The sequence below is a fragment of the Salvia splendens genome, chromosome 5 (genome assembly GCF_004379255.2).
Source record: "Salvia splendens isolate huo1 chromosome 5, SspV2, whole genome shotgun sequence".
Lineage (NCBI taxonomy): Eukaryota > Viridiplantae > Streptophyta > Magnoliopsida > Lamiales > Lamiaceae > Salvia > Salvia splendens.
Genome location: NC_056036.1, coordinates 17,603,630 through 17,621,910, shown reverse-complemented (window position 1 = coordinate 17,621,910; position 18,281 = coordinate 17,603,630). Strand labels below are relative to the sequence as shown.

At 38.9% G+C, this 18,281-nt stretch overlaps 3 protein-coding genes across 8 annotated transcripts; 1 reads left to right on the top strand and 2 right to left on the bottom strand.

The window, feature by feature from the left end:
* Positions 1–1,004: 1,004 nt before the first annotated feature.
* On the bottom strand, positions 1,005–5,815 carry LOC121802789. 4 transcript variants are annotated; one of them, XM_042202490.1, is made up of 8 exons: positions 4,997–5,815; positions 4,012–4,161; positions 3,644–3,742; positions 3,398–3,499; positions 3,177–3,302; positions 2,201–2,338; positions 1,769–2,113; positions 1,005–1,363 (listed from the first exon to the last, which is right to left on the bottom strand). In XM_042202490.1, the coding sequence occupies exons 1-8, from the start codon at positions 5,600–5,602 to the stop codon at positions 1,106–1,108; spliced, it is 1,824 nt and encodes a 607-aa protein (XP_042058424.1). In that variant the 5' UTR covers positions 5,603–5,815; the 3' UTR covers positions 1,005–1,105. The 4 variants fall into 4 exon arrangements, with proteins under 4 accessions (XP_042058424.1, XP_042058425.1, XP_042058426.1 ...); XM_042202491.1 differs by having other exon boundaries at positions 5,018–5,815; XM_042202492.1 differs by lacking the exon at positions 3,398–3,499.
* A 1,954-nt stretch (positions 5,816–7,769) lies between these two features.
* On the top strand, positions 7,770–9,219 carry LOC121803515 (serine/threonine-protein phosphatase 7 long form homolog). Its single transcript, XM_042203157.1, has 4 exons — positions 7,770–7,946; positions 8,019–8,106; positions 8,190–8,633; positions 8,714–9,219. Exons 1-4 carry the CDS (start codon positions 7,816–7,818, stop codon positions 9,014–9,016), a joined length of 966 nt encoding a protein of 321 aa, XP_042059091.1. The 5' UTR covers positions 7,770–7,815; the 3' UTR covers positions 9,017–9,219.
* Positions 9,220–13,078: 3,859 nt separating this feature from the next.
* Positions 13,079–16,862, bottom strand: LOC121805403. 3 transcript variants are annotated; one of them, XM_042205245.1, is made up of 5 exons: positions 16,366–16,862; positions 14,854–15,748; positions 14,636–14,746; positions 14,252–14,409; positions 13,079–13,480 (listed from the first exon to the last, which is right to left on the bottom strand). In XM_042205245.1, exons 1-4 carry the CDS (start codon positions 16,495–16,497, stop codon positions 14,273–14,275), a joined length of 1,275 nt encoding a protein of 424 aa, XP_042061179.1. In that variant the 5' UTR covers positions 16,498–16,862; the 3' UTR covers positions 13,079–13,480; positions 14,252–14,272. The 3 variants fall into 3 exon arrangements, with proteins under 3 accessions (XP_042061179.1, XP_042061178.1, XP_042061177.1); XM_042205244.1 differs by having other exon boundaries at positions 14,636–14,749; positions 16,366–16,860; XM_042205243.1 differs by having other exon boundaries at positions 14,636–14,764; positions 16,366–16,859.
* Positions 16,863–18,281: the final 1,419 nt, after the last annotated feature.

The window sequence follows — 18,281 nt, the reverse complement described above, 5'->3', positions numbered from 1 at the left end:
GCTTACCTGTTGCCGTCCGCCCTGGTTCGCGGTTGGCTGCAATTTTTTTGCTTTTACAGAGAAAAAAGAAGAGGGATGTGAGGGGAGGGGAGAGAGAGATAGATAGTGACTACATTGGGAAATGAAATTACTTTGTACTCCATCAATTATTGTTTATTTCTATTGTTACCCCATCAATTATTGTTTATTTCTATTGTTATTATTTATATAAGTAACATATTTTTATTAATTCCTTATATTTATAATTTAATTTTAGGTTTATATAAAGCTAATTTAGTAATCTTTAGAACATTACAATCTCTATTTATGGAGCTTTTCATTTTACCTAATTTTATTTTATGAATTAAATGAAGAGAAATAAAATAATAATTATATGTTTATTTGATAATTTGTTTTATGAATTAAATGAAGAGATTTAAAATAACAATTATGTTTATTTAAATGAAGAGAAATAAAATAATAATTTATTATTTTTTCCAATCTTTCATCTTTTTCCAAAATGACTCTATTATAAAATCCATTAATTAAATATTATAATAAGTAAATTGATTATAATTCCTCCAATAATTCTTTTCTACCCAATGTCAAAATTGAACTTTAAAAATATTTTTTACCTGTTATGTAAATATACTATTTATATTATAGTGAATTATCTTTAATCATTATTATTACTAATATATAAATAATAAATAATTTTGCGCCCCGATTCGTGGGTCCCTCGCCCCATCGCCCCGCGACCCGGGGTCCAGCCTCATCGCCCCGGACCGACCCGCGACCCTAACAACACTGGTTTTAGCTGTAATCATTTGGAAGGGACTACTAATCCTATTTTATGATGTATTTTCTTTTAACAGAGGAATTGGCAACTGCTACAAAGTGCCCAAATGTTTGAACTAATTGATTTTACTATCTAAATATCTACACACAGCTACTAAGCTGTCTGACATTTGTATTAGGTTATTCTATAGTTAACAATAGCTTATGAATGAAGGAGAGAGATATCATAGTTACAAATTTTGTACTAATCATTTACGAAATAAATTGTAAAAGAAATGTATTCATAATCCAAATTCTTGAGATGCTATTTGGGTACAGAAATAATTTATTAAGGTACCCCAGTACACAGCAATAAACCACCCAAACCAATTCTGTTCCGCTCTCTATACATTTGACACAATGTTTCCTCATCACTCTGAAGATTAAGGTACTCATCCATGTCAAATTTGGACACACAAATATTGCCAGTTTTTGTTGGATATACCTCTTCTCTTTTATCCATTGGAGAACTATGAACAAGGCCTGGGCTCCAACTATCATGACTGCTCATGGAATAGCTACTTGCATCGTGCAATTGGCCCGAGTCCTGAATCAAACACCGATTTTCATCAGAATCTACGATGATTTCCAGTTTCCACCAAGGTGCGAGAAGGTGTGATTCCATATAAAGGAGGGATATATGCTCCAAATCAATCAAAGTTTATAGACAGGCATGTCTTAAATTTTCAGGATAATGTATCGTGCAATGCAAATAATCAACTGGCACTGTTAATATCCAATGTCGAAGGGATCGTTTATGTATCTGAGAACATTGCAGTGACAGATTTTATACTGCACACCTTTAATGAGTCGGCTAGTGGAGCAGATTTGTACAATTTTATGTGGATTGAAGTTTAAATGTCAGATGAAAACTGGTTCAAATCTTCTTAGAATACAAGATGCAGAATACCCGTAGAAAATGGAGTATTAGAAATGAGAGTAATAAGCTAACCTTTACGGAGTCCCTCTGTACAGTTCGTGGAGTCATAGGAGTTTGTACCTTGGTCTTCCCACCTGGTGAACCATCATGGCTCGTCTCCCACTGCAACCAGGGCAAAATAACACCATCCATTTCACCAGGGCGAGAAGTAGATCCTGCTGGTGTGCTACAAGTTTCGGCCTCTCCTATCCTAAATTCTCTTCCCTTCACCAGACCTCGTAAAGTTGAGCTTCCGTCGCTTCTTTCCCCATCAAATGATGATAAATCCGTATCTTCAATATTGGAGATGAAGTCCTCAAAGTACCTTTCTGCATCCTTAATCAGTCTTTCTGACATTCCACTTCTATCACTGCTTCTCTTTAGAACACCAAACAAAATGTCAGTGATATGAGATTATACTGTATTATATCGCTTCTAGGTTGACATTAAAACTTTGATTAAAACCTTTCTGGCTTGTGGCAGCTTCTCTGTCACAGCTGAAGCTCTTGAATTAGGAAGTTCTTCATAAGTTTCAGAGACCTCTACACCACATTGCTCCTCAAGCAACATTTCAGTAAGAAGATTCTTTTTTCGCTTTTCCAACTACAATGTACAAAAGACGATTCCATATCACAAGACTGACAGAAAATATCCATGGGGATTCATACTATATTAGAAAGTACATACTCCCCTAACATAGTATACTTCAACACATGTCCACTGGCCCATTGAAACATTATATGCTCATTAAATTGGGTTAAATTAGGAAACTGCTCATTATATAGTTTGTTTTATTATGAAATTTCTAATCACGGTGTAAAATTTATTTTGCATATATGATTGATAGTATGAAACTACATGCCACTGATCAACCAACCAGGCGAACAGTAATGGTGCCCACATTAGACTTCACTATGGAAACAGAATAACTCGCGCCTTGTGGGAAGAACTGGCAATTCATGAATTCATCTTAGTTTGTGCCAACGCAACACAAAATGAAAATATTAAAGAATATAAAAGGTTTGAACTTCTAAAATAACAATAAATAAAAATATGATGTTTTTATATATATTATCATGTCACTATCAGGCTATTATTAGTTAAAGGCGTATTCTGTACCTATTAATCCTTTTCTTGTTTAACTAGTTGACACAAAATTTGACAAGATGATACTTGATCATTTTTTATTGTGTCCGACACAAACACAATAAGCCTTAATAATAACATTTATTTCAATGCCAGGTCAACAATCACCAGGTCTTGCAGGCCGTGCGCAACAAGCAAGTCATAATCTACTACCAATTTGATCTTATGATACCACATATACTAATGCCCCAGTCAACACACTAGATTAAAATTGATGCTAACCAGAGACACAGCTTATGCCTAGTCCCAAGTTTTAATCAATTATCTAACAAAGATAACTAAAGCAGAAGAGTACCTGCTCCAATTTGTGAGCATATTTCTCTCTGATAGTGAAGGAATCCTGACGAGTCTTGGAATTTTCTGATAGCGAGCAGTCATTAGACTCATTACTAACTGCAGCTGTCTGATTTCTTCCCATTGCCTGTGCAGAGACCAAATAGTTCAATAGATAAAACAACACTGGGTACTAAAACTAGAAAGAACAAAGTTTGAGAAAACTAGTTTGTTTCAATCAACTTGATTTAGTTCAGTTCGGATTTCTTGAACAGCATATCTTAGTTCTTTCCGCATTGCTTCATATAATTCACCGTTTGCAACTTCCTCAGACGGATGGTCAGCCTTTGCACAGAAGAATGAATAAGGATAAGGAATTTCTACAGACTGCGACCTCAGTAATACATAATTTATACTACACAAGAGCTGGGATTAGAGAGAGAGAGAGAGAGACTGTGTGAGTGTGTGAAAAAAAAAGTGTAAATTAACCTTCTTCGGAGCATGAACTGCTCGGATTATCTTCTCAAATCCATTTCTCCCAAAATGAGTATCCTTTGATTCATCATCAGTTAAGGCAGAAGACTGGCTCTGAGAAGTTCAGACGTAAAGGCATCACAGAGTATTTTGAATTTATTATATACTTTTTTTGAGAATATAGCCTAATAACTAAACGCACACTCACTGAGGCTTAAACCACCTCTACCTTGTGCAGTTGTGCCTTTAACAAGTACTATTGTGGTGGACATTGGCATTTAAAATTTCTAAAAACATGCAAAATGCCATCAAGATTATTACTTGTATCATACATGAAAAACAACAACAAAATGCTATTACTGGGCAAGAAAGACAGATCTTACAGAGTAACCATCAGGTATCAGGGAGAGATCTATCTGACTTCTAGATCTTCCTAGCCGGTGGTAGCTTGAAGATGTGGTTTTCGATGCCAGCGGTAAACGAGTATTCCCACCATTAGGAGCTATCATAGTAGCACGATTGCTTGAATCACTCTGTAAATCAAATGTATGTAGCAGTTAATAAATAACCGCACATGTCGCTCCTACCCTTAGATCCTATACAATACTAGTATAGAGTAGACTTTAATTCTACATTATTACGTGCACCTTCCCTTGTACAAGCCCCCGCATTCACATAAAAATTGGAAATAGGGCTATAAGGCCTTCCACTATGGAGCTACCTAACTCTCCATCCACATGTGTGCTACATTAACAACTTCCTCACTTTTAAAAACCTCCAAACTTCCCTCACTGTAGTGCTACCCCACTCTTAGTGGAGGACCTAACAGCCAACCTATCAATCAGTTTTTGGCTTGTAAAAGATCAACACATACACAGTCAGAACAACTAAGAAGTCAACTAGGGCCTTAGATGTTTTAGGCCTGAGATCAGCAAATATAGAATCATAAGGAAAACACAGAGAAAAAAACGAACATAGACACTGATACAATAGATAGTTCAACATTGGTGTTAATGAACTCATTACAGAATCAAGATCATAAGGTTTGTTCCATTGCGCTAAAATATCTTTTGCTCAATATGACAATTCAAATATGCTATGAAGCCATGCTATAAACGGTGCAGCACGAATCACATCTTATAATCAAGTAGCACACAAACCGTTAGATAAACGAATAAAACTACATGCAAATAACCCTTTCACCTTTAGCTCATCAAATATATCATTAAAGATAACTACTAGTACTAATTTATTTTACAAAATTAGAAACATTCAATGATCATATTTAACCACATCGCATATTTTTGTGGACGACAACATTTTTTACTTTCACATGCCAAAAAAATCAGTATTTGCATTTAAACGTACTAAAGAAGAAAGCAGCCACACCTCGGAGTCGCTAATCTGATACCTCGCCACCGACAACGACCTGCGCCGCCGCGTCCCCGCATCGGAATCCTTGTCCCCGGTAGGAACAGCCTTCCCAATACCCCTCGCCACCGATAACGACCTCCGCCGCCGCGTTCCCGCATCGTCCTTATCCGTTGCAGGAGCATCATTCCCACGGTTCCTAGCCACCGATACGGACCTCCTCCGCCGCGAACTCGCGTCGGACGCGGCGGAGCTAATCGAAACACCGTCGCCTCGGCTCCTCGACACAGACCTCCCCCTTCTCCTCGACGACGCCGTATCGCTCGCCCACCGCCCAATCTCCCCAAATCGCCCTCCTCCGTCGCTCTCAGTCTTCGACGAGGAAGAGAAGAAGTCGAGCGCGAGATCGTCGAAGCTGATATCGGGGAACGGCGCCGTGGTGGTGCCCCTGGTGGTGTTGACGAATTTCCCCCTGGGCACGTTTTTTATGTAGTCCGGGTCCGGCGCGGTGGGGCGGCGGAGAGAGCGGTGGGCGGAATCCTGGGAAGTGGAGGCGCCGATTGAAGCTCGGTTGGTGGTTGATTTGAAGGCCGAGGTGGCCATGTGTTGTTAGGTAAGTATGTGGATTAAATGAATAGTATTTGAATTAGGTGTGGAGTCGAAGGTTGCTGCATAGCTGAGAAGACTCTGGCAAATTGGTTTTATGATGAGAGAGACAGTTAATGTGAGGAGGAAGAAGGAAGGAAGGATTGGCGGACAGATCCAAAAATGAGGAAATGTTTGAAATTGAAAATCAGGTAACATTAACAATATCCGGTCGGTCAGCCCATTTAATTGACAGATTTAATGATTTCAATTTCATTTTCTAATAATAGATTCATCTATTTTGTTTGAATGATTGACCGAATTTCATTGCACCATGTGTTGCAACGTACAGTTGGTTCATAAAAAATATAAATAAAAAAAATACGTCTGATTAAGTTCACACTCCACAGAGCAACTCACTGAACAAAACGTATCCTAGTAAAATAGTATTAAATATGGAACATATAGTCCACAATATAACAAAACAAAAATAAATAGTAAAAGTTTATAATATCCCACAAATACATGCATGCATGCCACAATGCACACATTTTTAATGAAGATATCAAGGGATAGAACCACTGAACTCCAACACTAAACTCCAAACCTTAGATCTTGGTGCGAACCACAAAGGAACACTAACTAAGCAATCGGCCAGAAACTCTCCAAACAAATTGACTCTTCAACCTATCAAGGTCAGAACCCCCAAGGAGTTTCAACCATTACCAATATGAGCTTAATGGGCAACCTAGGAAGTTATAACTGCTAAGAGCATTGTTGACACTACTCACAGAAAAAAGAGGAAGAAGCAGAACGTCCATAAAAGATGATTGGAGAAGACTCACAAAGAGCGCAAGAGAAGAGAATGATGTGGAAAACCCTGAATAAAGTGGGCCAAATTCCACGAAAGTACGTCATAGGGAGAAGTTATACGCCATTTGTACCCGGAAAAAAAACATTTCCAGTAATAGGAAAGACGCATGACACTCTCGCGTGTATCCATATTTACGCTCATGCGTGTTTTAATTAAACACGCGATTTGCTCATGCGTGTTTGAATTTATACACGCGATAAGCTGATGCGTGTTTGAATGAATGAAATTACGAGGCTTCTGCCCTCTTCCTCACTCCCAGTTTCTGCCCTCTTCCTCACTCCCAGCGCTCCCCCTCTCTGCATGGTGATAAGCTGCGAAATCGTCATCTAGCCGATGAAAATCGAAGTGAATCCGACATATAGTTGCTCCCATTCCTCTTTTAAGTGTTGTTAGGTAAGATTTTACCCTTAATTTCGATTTTAGTTGGTTATTATAGATTTTGGGTTCATGATTTGAAATTTTTGGTTGAATTATTGAATTAGTCAATTATTGAAATTGGTGTCCAATTTTTGTTGAATTATTGAAATTGGTGGCGAATGTTTGTTAAAATATTGAAATTGGTGTCGAATTTTTGTTGAAATATTGAAATTGGTTTCGAATGTTTGGTGTTGCGATGAATTTGTGATGAATTTGGTGTTGAATTGTGATGAAAGACATGTTGGGATGAATTTGGTGTTGAAATTGGGTTGAATTTGGTGTTGAAATTTGTGATGAATTTGTTGTTGAAATTGGTGTTGAATTGTGATGAAAGACATGTTGGGATGAATTTAGTGTTGAAATTGGGATGAATTTGGTGTTGAAATTTGTGATGAATTTGTTGTTGAAATTGGGATGAATTTGTGATGAATTTGGCGTGGGCAGGCGAGGAAACAACTCCTTTCAATATTCGGCGCTTTGATGGCCATTTTTTGGGAAATAGATAATCATCACAGACGCGTGATTGATTATGTCTGCAGATTTGGTTTTGGTGGGTTTTTTATTATGGGCTCTACGTGTAGATGGAGTACCCTTTACAAGAAATGGGTATTGTGAATCTGGGTGGAAGAGTTTATGTGATGAACTGTTGGGCTTCTATCCCCTTCAAAGCGAGATGAAGGAAAACGGTATCTTGGCATCGGCTCTAATACATAGGATGTCGATTGAACCGTTAGAAGATGGTCTGGAAGATGAGGCCTACATTCAACGGGCACGTATGATTGTGCTTGTGCTATTGGGAGGGTTGATATTACCCGACGGATCAGGGTGTAAGATACCTCTGATGTGGTTGACCTAACTTCGAGATGTAGAGGCTGCCTCTATGATTAGTTGGGCGAGTGCTGCACTTGCTACATTATATCATAATCTTTGTGAGGCGTCCATGGGCAAAAGGATAGACATTGGAGGTCCGACCGTACTCCTACAGCTGTGGGTGTGGGAGAGGATGCCCACTTTGAGACCTGATTTTGTGATGGCGCGTATACATACAAACAACACTCCATGTGCATTAATGTAAGTTTGTTGTTTTCTCTCTTTTGTGTATTTAATGACAACATATTAAATTGGAAACTTATCTCATTGTAGGTGGACTGGCTCATATATGATAAACAAGGCCCCCAAACATTCTGTTCGACATTATCGTGAACAGTTATCATTACTCCAAAATAGCCAGGTATAATGAATAATGTTTTGATATATATTTGTGTAATATGATATAAATTTGTGTAATAGTTTAATGTAAACTTGTTATTGTAGTTTATTTGGATGCCATATGTGGACCGTCAATTGCCAGACTCCTGCCTCGAGATAAACAACAGTTGGAGATCTGTGACGTACATGGTTTGTTGGGCTATTGTCGAAGCACATGAGCCTGAGCGCGTTGTGAGACAATTTGGAGGCACTCCGTGCATTCCGGAATTGCGTGATTGGGGTTTCAATGAAACTCATTTCAAAACAAATCGTCGTGGAAAAGCTAAGACGAACTGGGCTATGCAGAACAAGGCTTACATTCAACATTGGGAGAGAAGGTCGGAGTTCGTGTCTAATCATTACATGAAGCCTCTTGAAGACCACGTGCAGGTGACTAGAACTCGATTATACATGGAGTGGTATTTTAAAATAACTATCACATATATCACACTGTCGGGTAGGCTTCCAGAAGTAGGGATGAACACTGTTGCATCATCATCAACACTCCAAGTAAGTATTGTATTTTTATTGTTGTTGTTTCATTATTAAAGTATTTATGTTATTAACTATTCATGTTTTATTTGTTACAGTGTGAGACATTGGCCCGTGTATTTCAATTGTCGCGCGGTTTTGATCCAGAAGACGTTGTAGGATTGTTGCATGAGATTAACAATCTTGTTCTTAACTGCCTTACCGATTGCGGTGAGAGTGAACGCACGGTCATACCTTCCACACAGCGCACTGATGTGGATATGTCCCCGGGGGTTTGTCCGAAGAGCTCGCGGTATTGGTCAAAGAGGTGTCCGAACAGGCGGACACGGTTATTCACGGCAGTTCAGAATGTCCCAAGACATGCCAGGGTCATCACAAGCAGCAAATGGAGAAAATATTAATTCAGATGACAACATAGATTTGGATACATTCATCGACAATTTTGCTGCTGAGCTCGAAATGCAAAATCCACCAGCATCAGATCCCTCTAGTTGGTTTCCTACTAGGTCAGACGCGCCACAGTCTAGTTGGGTGACTCCCTTTGATAGAGTTGGGCTACCATGGCAGCCTACTACACATGATTCATTCTTCTCAGATGTCCATATCGTGCACTCTCCAACAAATGATGATGCTGCTGATGATGATGATGATGATGCTGCTGATGATGATGATGACGACGACGATGCTGATGATGCTCTTGAGAGTTCTGCACAATTGGAGCGTCCCAGAAGTAGTGCCTACATAGAGCGCCCCACGAGGAGAGAACATATTGACCATCCCAGGAGTAGTGTACAACTTGATCGCCCTAGCAGTAGTGCACACACGTCCCGTCCCGACAAGGAACGCTCCAGGCCAAGTTTGTCTCAGACAATTATGGGCATGTTCCCACGTAGAAGGTCTAGCCGTGACAACAGAGGAAAAGGCCGGAGTAAATATACACCATCGTCATTAAAGTAGCCAGTTATCATGAGATGTATTGTCTATTTATTACAGGTGGATTGATCAATAAATAAGGTAAACTCTGTCGAATTTTTTTCGTAACAAGATGATTTTTTACGTAACAATATTACTTAAGAATGTAATTTCAGTCTTAAATATGGTTAGAAAATCTAACATACTGTTCGTAAATATAATATGACTACACAACACGTCCTAAAGTACACTTTCTTCTATTGTGGTCGGTCTCTCCACAAAGGCAGCATCGAGGAGGAGTTCTTGGCGCATCTTCTTCACGCTCATCCATTTGGTTTTGTATCCTGCTTCTATTGTATAGCCCACGTGAACGAGGAAGTAGCCGTGCTGGTGAACATTCCAACGTCCATTCAGGTTCATACCAATAATCTTGGTGTCTCAATGGACGGAACGCAGCTGCATAAAATTACAATCGTAAGACATGATAATAAATGTAAGAATAAGAAGTATCTAAATAACATACCAGCGTACTGGTGAATCCAAACATCTGTATGGTATCGGGAATCAACATGACTAAAGATGTCATCACTACGTTCTCTCAGCACCGCAACAGCGTGAGAGCAAGGCATTCTCCAGGTCTGCCACTTTCCACATGAGCATCTCTTTTCACGATAATCTACAACATGGATATTATGGCCTCTACCCGGACCTCTGTGATAGGTTAGCACCTCATAGGTTCCACATGCTATGCTTGTAGTCCTAACATGATGACGTCTCCCTCGACGGTCATTCTTCTGAAATAACTCCCAAGCCCACGGTGTCAAAGGCGTCTGACATTGTTTGGCTAGAGTCGTTCGGTTAACAAACCAGTTGATGGTCCGCCAGAATGCAATATCAATGATAGCTCTAATTGGGAGTTCCCTCGTAGATAACAACACATTGTTATAACACTCGGTCATGTTAGTAGATGTCTCACCCCATCGACGAAATTCATCATGTGTCATAGTCCACTGCGATCTATCTATGGTGGTTTCGAGGTACCTCAAAGCTTCTGGACTCACCTTTTCTAATTCATGCCTAGCAGTCCAATATCTCCGCTCTTCAATTACTTCACCCATTATCCATACCCATTTCTTCACTCCAGGGCCTTTGTGTCTTTGTAACACATTCGATCTAACGTGAACTAAGCAGTATCGATGATAACCAACTGGTACCTCTTTCCACACATCAGACTGCATGGCATTTATAATGCCTTGATGTCTGTCAGATATTATGCATGCTTCCTGCTCATGCTTTATAATATGCACTTTGACAAGATTCAAAAACCAATTCCAACTCTCATTTATTTCTTCATCAACAATAGCAAAAGCAACAGGCAAACAGTTCTTATTTCTATCATAACCTACTGCAGCAAGTAGTTTACCTTTCAGTCTTCCACGCAGGTGAGTCCCATCAACTGATAAGACCGGCTTTGCTAGTTGGGGAGTTGTCCCAGGATTTTGACTTTGCAACTCAGTCAGGTAGCTGGGGAGTTGTCTGAATGATCCCTCCCACCCACCATATACAAGCTCAATAGCTTTTCTGCGAGCATACCATGCTTTCTTGTAGCTGATTTTCATGTGAAATTTATCTTTGATATATGTACGTACCGCAGAAGGCTTGAATTCAACATCGTTTTCAATTTGACTTCGAATACAGAGAGCAATCATGGATGATGTAAGATTAACATGTTCACTTGGATCGTGATCTCCCATACAACAATGACGATCAACCCATGAGTTGATAGACCAGCTACCATCACGTTTCTTAAACGTTGCTTTAACCTCCCAATTACATGGGTATCGTTGCCCGAGGTCCTTGCCTTTTCTTTTCAGACCAAATGGGTCCCTACAAACTGCATGCCATCTTCTTGATTTACTATCCATAACCTCATACATCCGACCTGTTCCCACATGCCATAATGTCACAGCAGTTTTCAACTGCAATTTGCTATCAAATTTCGTTCTCACATCTATATGTCTCGGATTATCCTCATCCCAATACCACATATCTTCTTCACCCACTCCATGGTCTTCTGACACGTAACATCTGCTGCCTTCACATGGTAATGATCGAAAAAATGGTAACCCTTCAGCCACATAGTCGGGAACAGGTTGCTCCCCACGAACAGATGGTTGTACATAATTCTCAACCATCATTTCAAGTGTCTCGTCGTCTGTAGAATCTTCACATGATTCTGCACTATAATCAAGATCACTTGGTTGAGAACCATCGGAACCATCACAATCAGAACCATCTAAACCAGCACAATTATCAGAACCATCTGAACCATCACAATTATCAGAACCATCTGAACCATCATAACCATCACATGTCACATTTGGTACATCTAGTTGTTCATCAACCTCCCTCCCAAATGTGTTGAATTCAAAGCTATGATATTCATCATCCCTCCTAGATGTCCCAAAATCAAAACTATGATAATCATCTCTCCTAGACGTTCCAACATCATGCTGAGTGATAGGTTGTTCAAATTGCAACGCAGTAGTCACAAGAGTATATTCAATAAAAAGTTCAATTGGACGTGGATTTTCAGCAAACATATACTCCAACAAATTATCATCCACAGGTGTAGCTATATAATTCACCACTCCACTAAAAACCACAGGATGCCTCCATGTTAAATCAATCGTATGTGCATCCAAATCAATTCCAATTTTTACACATATCATTGAAACTAGTTGATAATAAGATATCTTTTCATTCAATATAATAAATGATTTTGCACGAGGGGATCATAAGCAACGCCCAAACCTAGGAGCTGAATAATTTTCCCATCCCAATATAAACTCACAAACACCATCAAACCTGCAAAATAAGTACGACAAAACATCATATACTCTAAATTCAACCAAATTCAACAAAAAAATTTAAAACCATGAACCCTAAATCTTATACCCAACTAAAATATACCAATAATAATCGAAACTAAGGGTAGAAAGTTACCTAACAACACATCAAATTGGAATGAGAGCAGCTAAATGTCGGATTAGAGTTCGATTTTGCTGGTTGGGATGAATGGGGCGACGAAGCAGAATCAGTTTTCGCGTTCTGTGAGAGGCAGAGAAGCAGCCTGGACTGATTTTTGTATCCAAGGGAGACACGTATCAGCCTGATGCGTGTATGTTTAGAGACGCGATAGCAGAATGCGTATTTCTTTTTAGAGACGCGAGAGGAAGATGCGTCTATAAGTAAACATGCGATAAGCTCACGTGTCTTTCCCCTCTCTGGAAACTTTTTTTTTGCGGGAACAAACGACGGATACTACCTCTCAGGAGGTAGTTTCTTGGAATTTGGCCGAATAAAGTGTGAGAAAGTGAATGTCTCGAATGAGGGTGAGAGAGAGATAGTGCGATAAAATAATCACTTTCGCACACATCAAAAGGACCCAAATCCTAATGAGCGGCTAACGGAGCAGCCGAGAAGACGCGGAACATGTATTGGGCCTTTTAAGTGTTGGGCCACCAAATGGGCCAAATATATCACTCGGCTAAAACAATAGTAGTAGTATTAAAAATGGTCCAATAGTAGTAGTAGGAAATCGCAATTTAAAATAATCATAGCTTCATCTAATGTTAGCTGCACAACAAACTCTGCATAGCTAGTGAGGGAAATTAATCAGATCCATGAGTAACAATGACTCTGAAAACGGCATATGTAATATTCTCTTCAACTTGAAACCTGCATTTGTCTCCAGGCTTAATGCTGTTTCGCTTGCAGAATTCAGTCCAGTTAGCAGTCAATGCTCCGCCACCAACATATTCACGGTAGACAACTGGCCATAGCCCTCCAACCGAGCCTCTCAGATATATAATCATCGGAGCTTTCATTCTCTGGGGTTTAATCATTCTCAATCTCCTTGTTTGAGCTAATACAATCTTTACTGGCACCTCCTACATCAAACACAGCAGAGAGTTAATTGAATATGCCAAACATAAATTTAGCTTGAATAGGATGGACTGTGCATGCACCCTTCCACAACAAAAGACTATATTTACTTCACTTGAGTAGGAATGGATATGCAGATTTTTGTTTTTTGTACAAAGCCAAATTTCAATGCTAAAATATGAAGTTTCAGCAATGTGGACTGACTCCCTCATGACAGATACAGGTATGCAATGTGTATGTTAGACTACAACAATACCAAGGGAGTTAAATGCAGTTCACAAAAGAAAACACCACAAGATATAATTATAACTATATATATATATATACCAAACCTGTAATCAGGAAAGAGATCTGCAATCATCACCATCCCAACACATTTCTTATTCGGTATGGGACTATGGGATTTAGGAATTGTTGGTTATGTTTAATTAGAGAGAGAAAAGGTGGTTGCATGCATTAATTGGAGATAGAAAGTTACCAAAGATAGAAATGTATCATCTTATTTGGGGTAAACTAAAAAGAAAAGTGTCATCTTAGTTGGGACGGAGGGAGTACCTTTTAAGAATATGGAGTAATATGCAGGTTGCAAATGAAGAAATATTGATAAGACCAGTATGTGCATCTTTTACTATTTTCTATCAATCATATTTAGCAGTAAGGATAAGAAGCAAGTTGGGGAGAAGCCATGGGGCCAAGTCATCGATGAGTTCATATGAGATACGATTAGCAATCTGCAATCAATCAAAAAAAAAGAAAGGGTAACATAAACAAAGTACCAGGTATGGTTGGCTTTCTATCTAGGCTGAAAATGGACAGATTGAAATCGGATTGGTAGTATCCAATTGGCCTGTTTCATATGGCAGATCAGGTTCAACTTTTACTATCGGTGGAATACTCATCTGGGGTTGGTTCCACATAGCAGATGGTTCCTCTCCTGCATCTCATGAACAAAACATACAGACAGTTAATGGGTTTGACATAGATGTGTTCTTGAAAACTTGCTTCAAAGCACCCACATAGAACATATATGCAAATATATAAACAACACAATTTAGTCCTTAATAGCATGCAGTCCTATATACCATTATTAAACCAACAAATGCAACATCTCTTCTTAAAATAAGACACTTCATTTCTCTAGAGCGAGCCAGAGGACAAACCTAATGGATCTTTGACATTTGAACTGGAGTTGCAAAATATGCTTTTTACCTCCCTTTCGACAATCTTAGTACTCCCCGTGGAAGGATATACTTTAACGGGTTCCAGTTTGTCTACTGCAACAGATATCACTGGTTAATGAAGAACATAATAAGACATTAGTTGCATATTAAGATGTTAAAAAACAGAATGAACTGAGTCACAGAACAAGTTTCCCTACCATCTTGGAAACTACAAACATTATCCGAAACGCACTTCTTCATTTCACTGTTATCAGAAAGATTCTCACAGAACTTGGTTGTTAAACCATCACCAGAATGGATACCTTCCTCATGTGAAAGAGGAGCCACTTGAGTGTCATCCATTTTCTTTCTAATCTCATCTGAAATTTCTCTCTTGGTCACAACCACTTGAGCATCCTCTGCAGTTGTCTTAGTCTTCTCCACCTCGTCACCTCCAGCTGGGTTGGTCAGTTTCAGAACCCGATTACAAGAAATGGATAATTCTGGGCCTGATGCATTATCTAAGTTGGCATAATGCTGTTCAGTTTCAGCAAGAGGGTCTAACATTGTGATTGCACCTCCCTCACACTTGCTTGCATCAGATGTTCTGTTTTCTATCTCAAAGCTCAAGTCATATAAGGAAATCCTACGTTCTTCATGATACCAATCATTTTTGTTAATCATACAGATTGGATCAACAATGTCCTCAGGTATGGGAACAAGTTTTGAGACCCCCAAGGCATCATTTTCAACCTCAATCTTCGGTTTGCAGTTCCGAAATTCATCTCTAGGGGCCAGGATTAATTCATCTTCTGAAGCTATTCCATGGTCTCTCCTATGCTTTTTGCACTGTCTATCAAAGTTTGTTCTCTCACGGCCACTTGTTCCAAAAATTCGAACAGTAAAATGGCTTCCCTCTATGTACTGAAATGTCACTAATTCTCCTACTTTGAGTCCATGGTCTACAAAAAACTTTTCCCAGCCCCTTTCGAATGCAAGAGAACCATTAACGAGAGACATTGTTACAGACCATCGCTGCCCACTTACATCCTCAATTTGAGTTTCCAGATTAGTCAAGTGTTTCATTAATTTTGCAGACCCCGGAGGCAAGCACTGCAAAAGTGTTGGAAATTTTATTGCTCATTTCAACAAAAAGCTAACATTCAAAAGATAATAAAGCCCATATGGGCAGTATAAAAAGGGAAGCTAGTGTAAAACAACAGAATACACCTAAAATTTGCCTTGGGGCAAAAAAAAGTCAAAACATCCAAATTAATTTACACCCAAGAATTTGCCCGGTGCAAATGGCCCTCAAAATTATGTTTTTGGAGTTCTTTATTGGTTTCTGGAATTTAAAATGCCCGCCCATTTTTTTGTGTGATCCTTGCTATTTCTACGGGTTTTGGTGTGACCGTGTGAATAAAGCATAAAAAATGACAAGATCCACAGCTGATTGAATTATTCATAACGTTAATAGTTTACAATCCTATCAAATTCATTATAATTATTTATAGAGGTGATAAAGGAGTCGAGACTGCAATCAAGGGCGGAAAATACACATTGAACTGAAGTGCAGCACAACATATTTATTTAAGCATAATGATTTGACAGAGAGCACAAACCCTAACATTAAAAAATATCACAAAATTGCCAGAAAACAAAAACAGAGTGAGAAGGAGAAGGAAGACAGTGGAGTAGTAAGTGAGAGAGAGGGGTTTTGGTTTTAGTACCAAAAAATGAGAGCAGTTGTTGCCGAACATGATTTTGAAGAAACGATCGACAGGAAAAAATCCTCCGAGCGCGCCGTGAGATCTCTCGCATTTTAAGAGGCAGTCGACACATGCTATGCCTCTTGAAACCATCTTCTTCTGGTCTTTTAAATTGTTAGCTAAGCTAAGCCAAGCCAAGCCAAGCCAAGCCAAGCTACTACTACCACCCAACTAACATCCTACTTTTCGCATAGCTGAATTCTTATACGTAAAACAAAATTCTCACAACTTTCCGGGCTGTCAGCGCTGTGATTGTATTGAATTGAATTGCAGGGAAGAAATAGCGGTGAAATTGAGGAGTAAATGGTGGAGGTAAAAGTTCTTTTTACATTATTTTGGGTGAAAATCAAACCATCTGAAATTGGTAAGATCATTTATTATTTTAGGTTAAAGATCCGAGTTAGAAACTTAAATTTGCTAAGAATATGGTAGTAGGAGTAGGGCTGGGGGAAAATACCGAAATACTTGCCTTATCTTACCGAAAAAATATCGAAAATACCGAACTTTTGGTATACCGTGATTTTCGGTACGGTATAATACCTTACCGAAATATTTCGATAAGGTAACGGTATGAATTTTCATATACCGTTGTATACCGCTTCATACCGAAGTTCGGTATGTACTGTAAATTAAGGTATATACCGTAAAATATAAATTTAATAGTATAAAATATATTTTATATATTTTTAAAATTATAAAATTTATTGTGAAATATAAATATAATTATGAATAAAATATATGTAATATATATATTTTTTAAAATAAAATATAAATAATATTCTGAAAACTCAAATTATCTATTTTCATTGATGTTGAAAGTAAGAGCATCCACAACGGTGGTGGGAGTGAAGGCCGCCGTCTGTGCCAGCGGCGAGGACGAGGATCGCCGCCACGGCGCTGCTCGATGCATCGAGCAGCGCCGTGCCAGCGAGCAGGCGACGTGGCGGCTTATGATTGAGCAACGGCATAGTCGTTGCCTTTGAATTATTTTTTTTATTTTAAAAATAGTTTTTAAATTATATAAAATGATTAGAAAAAAAAATTCCAAATCCCAAAAATATGGCCGTTTTTTTCCCGTTTTTTCTGAATTTCTTTGATTTTTTTTTATTTTTTTTCCCCAAAGTCATCTATAAATACACACATTCATCATCCATTTATCACATCAATTCATCTCCCATTCATCTCTCATTCTTAATTCTCATACAAACTATCAACACATTCATCCCTCATTCAAAACCTCAAATGGATTTCACCAATATTATGGCGGAAGCGGAACGCGAAGAACAAGAATACTTCGAACAACATCATGCCGCTTATGAAGCATATGTTGCGGCGAATACCCCCGCTCCTCCTCCTCAACGAACCAGATCAAATCGGCGCTACATTCATCGTGACAGGGAGGGAGCCCACGAAAGGCTCGTTGCCGACTACTTTGCCGACCAGCCGCGGTTTCCGGCAGATTACTTCAGGCGCCGTTTTCGCATGTCAAAGCGCTTGTTCATGCGAATTGTCAACACATTGTCCGCACGTGTTGAATTATTCCAAACAGGTCCAGATGCAGCCGGCCGGCAAAGTATCACACCGTTGCAGAAGTGTACGTGTGCCATCCGACAACTCGCTACTGGGCAAACGGCCGACATCTTCGACGAGTATTTGCATATCGGTGAGTCCACTGGAATCCTTTATGTAATTTTTAGTATTTTAATTATGTAATTTTTAATTTTTTAGGATTTTAATTATGTCGTTTTTATTTTATTTGTCATTTGTAATATTATTTAGGTTTTTTTAATGAATTTTAGTATTATTGAAATGTTATTGTTTAATTGAATTTTAAATTAATTGTGCTCGTCCTTGCGGAAGAGCACAGCTGTGGGTAT